Source organism: Mus caroli, chromosome 9 (genome assembly GCF_900094665.2).
Source record: "Mus caroli chromosome 9, CAROLI_EIJ_v1.1, whole genome shotgun sequence".
NCBI classification, from domain to species: Eukaryota; Metazoa; Chordata; class Mammalia; order Rodentia; family Muridae; genus Mus; species Mus caroli.
In genome coordinates, this window is record NC_034578.1 from 103,925,744 (window position 1) to 103,929,317 (window position 3,574).

The window sequence follows — 3,574 nt, forward strand, 5'->3', positions numbered from 1 at the left end:
GAGGGAGGGAGGGAGGGAGGGAGGAGAGCACAAAGACTCTGGTCTGTGATGGTGGTGTTGACCTCTTTATATCCCAGGCTGCCAGTCACAGAGAATCCAATTAATTGAGAAAACAAGATGGCCATACCCTCAGGAGGAGGAGGAGAGGTTAAGATTCCTCTCTGGAATAAAGTTGTTCATTTAAAAGCCTCTGTTTTTATCTTTTGTTTTCTTCCTGTTATTATTTAGATAGGATCTAATGCAGCCCCGTGTCGGCCTGGAACTCTGTAGCCTAGGCCAATCTTAAACTCCTGATGCCTCCATCTCTGCCTCCCAAGTTCTGGGATTGGAGCTGTGCGCAGCAAGGCCTGGTTTTCTGCAGTGTGATCACAGGCTAGGCAAGCCCTTGACCAACCAAGCCATGTCCTTTCCTCATCTTTCCAGGGTTTCTGAGACAGTTTCACTCCCTAGTGTCAGGCCTTAGCTACAGACTGCAGGATGACGGGCATGCGGTCTTAGCCTGGCTTATGACGATGTCTGTTCAAGGGACAGGGATTCTCTGATCAGAAATAAGTCCTCATTTTCCTAATTAACAGAAAATAAATATTCGATTGATTTTTATTTTCAAGACAGGTTTCCTCTCTGTAGCCCTGGCTGTCCTGGACTTGCTTTGTAGACCAGGCTGGCCTCGAACTCATAGACATCCACTTGCTTCTGCCTCCTGAGTGCTGGGATTAAAGGCATGTGGCACCATGCCAGGCTTGATTTATTTCTAAGACAGTTTGTTTGCCCACAGTCAGGCTAATGTGCATTCAATAGCTGCCTGTTCTTCAGAGTCCCCATCAGTTCCGTCCCTTTGGCTCTGGCAAAGGACTTGTGAGGCCACCCTGCCCCAGGAAGGATGATTGCGATGCTCACCTCTGGCGGATGGCACGCATGACGTGATGCGCTCCCTCTCCCTGGTGGAGCCATGTGTGGTGGCTGTTCCTCACCAGCTCATTGGATTCTGCCTTATGGCTCCTCATGTACTTGTGGAAGTCTCGGAGGTCCATGTTGGAAAATTCCTGCAGACTCAGCACGCCTGCGCAGAGCACCCTCATCAGTGCCTAATGCCAGGCCAATGTGGAGAAGCACAGTGGCAGGCGGCACCTCCCTACCTACCCCAAAGGTAGCGGCAGCCCCTGGCCTCAGGCACTGGGGGGCCATGTGTCCCCACCTGGACTCGGGTCAGATGAACCTGGTTTCTGTCACATCGGGCCCTGAGGGAAGACCCAGAGAAGTTTGTTTTCTGTTTAAACCTTGATTTGGTCCCGAAAACCCAGACAGCCAGAGCAGGGTCTCTGTAGGACATTTGGGCCACATGACCAAGATGGCCCTGGGCTCTGCCACCTGTCCTGTAGCAGTGTGAGCCATGCTCCAACCTATAGAGTGTGAGGAGAGAGGTCAGCCTGTGCTGAGTCTCTCCCAGGGCCTTTCACACTGTAGTGTGAAAGCAGGGCTAGTCGCCAGAAGTCCCCTCAAGTCCCATCCTGGGAGGAACCATGTTGGCCAGCCCTTCCTGCTACAATACCAGTTACCCTAGCAAAAAAAAACCCCAAACTCCTGACCACCCCACAGATGAGAAGACTCCTCTCTTCCTGCTCAGACCACTAAGCAGAGGTATCCCTCTGGGGTTCTGGAAGAGTGGGTGGCTTTGCTGTAATTCTTCTATCCTTTGGCCTAGACTGAGAGCCAGCCACAGGCTCCAGGTGAATTTTCACTCCAGGTTCGATAGAAACCCAGATCCTCACATCCCTAACTCTGTGCACTTTCAAAGCTGGGCATGAAAGCTGCCTGCTGCAGGGGAGGGGCCCCTGCACTTTTCAGGGCGTGCTCCTGGGAGGAGACAGCTCACAAGCACGGAACAGTGGAAGGTGTGCGCTCACCATCACCATCGGGGTCTGCCTTGATTGCAGAGTACATCTCCTGAATGTTCTCTGGAGTCATCCACCGTCCATTTCCCAGGCGAGTCTGGGCCAGGACCTAAAGCATAGTAGCAAAGAGTCACCAAAACAGACAGGACACGGGGCTTGCTGTAGAGCTAAAGGTTTCAGTGCCAGGGCATGAGTGAAGAAGACACAGGAACGCCGAGGCCTCTGTGCAGTCCAGTGATAGCCATGAGAAAGCAGGTCCAGTGTGAGAAGTGAACGACATCCGCTCTCAGGAGTCCTTAGGTGAGGGTGTGGGAGAGAAAGATGCAGGCTGACTGGTACTCGGGACTTAACTCTATCATCACCTTTAGACATGGCAGCAAGAAACTCAGCCCGCAGAAGGTACGCTTCTAAAAATAACTAGTGATAACAGCCTTCCCTATGAAGGGACTTCCTTGCCATCCTCTGGAGTCTCTGGGGCAGTAAGGGACTGTCAGAGGAGAAAGTGGATGGACCCCAGGCTGGGGGCATGTCCAAGCAAGCCTGGGGTAGCATTTGATTGCAGAGGCCAGGGCTAAGCTAGACCAGACTCCTGGCAACTGGAACGGTCATTTTAGGCATTTTCTCCAGTACCCACCCACATGGCCGGTGGGGTCCTAACCTCTCGGAGCTGCAGGCGACCGTCGTGGTTCTGATCCAACAGCTGGAAGAGGTCCAGCTGGCTGACCTGCATGGCGCTCATCGCCTCCTCGTACTCCTCCGTGGGCAGGATCTGGCTTCGCTGTAAGCCTTTCATCTGTGCCAGGTGGATGATGAGTCGACATTCCTCGTCACTCAGGAAGCCTGGGATTTCTGCAGGAAGAGGGTGTGTGTGTGTGTGTGTGGGGGGGGTGATGCTGATGACTGAGCTGGAGTACTGGGCATCAAGTACTCCTTCTACCCCCGTCTGTCCTTGGGTGGCCACTTTCCGTCCACCAATCTGCAGTTTGCTGTTTCTGAGAACAGGGTCTTACTGTATAATCCTGGCTGGCCTGAAATTTGCTCTGTAGACCAGGCTGGCCTCAAAACTCATAGAGATCTGCCCGTCTCTGTCTCTTGAGTGCTGGGATTGAGGGCGTAGGCACCTGGCAGACCATCTATTAAGGTTGAGTTGCCCTACAAGGTTCTTATCAGTGTTTGGGATAAGAGGTCTCTTGTCCTATCTCATTTGGTGACAATACACACTTTTAAGGAGGGGAGGGCTGCTCATGGGAGTGAGCTAGGCCTAAGCCAGAGATCCACTGATCCACCACCTCAGCATGGACCTGAAGGCTGCAGGGTGAACTTGAACAGCAGAGGGTTGACCTCTTTTTTTTTTTTTTTTCTTTTCCGACAGTGCTGGGGATTGAACCCAGGACCTTGCACATACTAGGCAAATGCTCTACCACTGAGGTACACCCTAACTTCCAGACAACTTTGTGGTTACTATTGTATTTGAGACAGTGTCTCACAGAGTCCAGTATGACCTCGGCCTTGCTATGTAGCTGAGGATATCCTTGAACTATTCTGGTCCTTCCATCTTGGTCTCCTAAGTGCTAAGATTACAGGTGTGAGCCGGGCGTGGTGGCGCATGCCTTTAATCCCAGCACTCGGGAGGCAGAGGCAGGTGGATTTCTGAGTTTGAGGCCAGCCTGGTCTACGAAGTG

The 3,574-nt window shown here is 52.5% G+C and overlaps 1 protein-coding gene across 1 annotated transcript in view; it reads right to left on the reverse strand.

Annotated features, from left to right (window-relative positions):
- Positions 1–3,574, reverse strand: part of P4htm (prolyl 4-hydroxylase, transmembrane) — a 19,239-nt gene that overhangs the window by 2,465 nt on the left and 13,200 nt on the right. The window contains exons 3-5 of the mRNA XM_021172880.2: positions 2,551–2,741; positions 1,905–2,001; positions 898–1,060 (exon numbers count right to left, since the gene is read on the reverse strand). Of these exons, the coding sequence (XP_021028539.2) occupies positions 898–1,060; positions 1,905–2,001; positions 2,551–2,741 (451 nt within the window). The remainder of the gene's footprint in view (positions 1–897; positions 1,061–1,904; positions 2,002–2,550; positions 2,742–3,574) is intronic.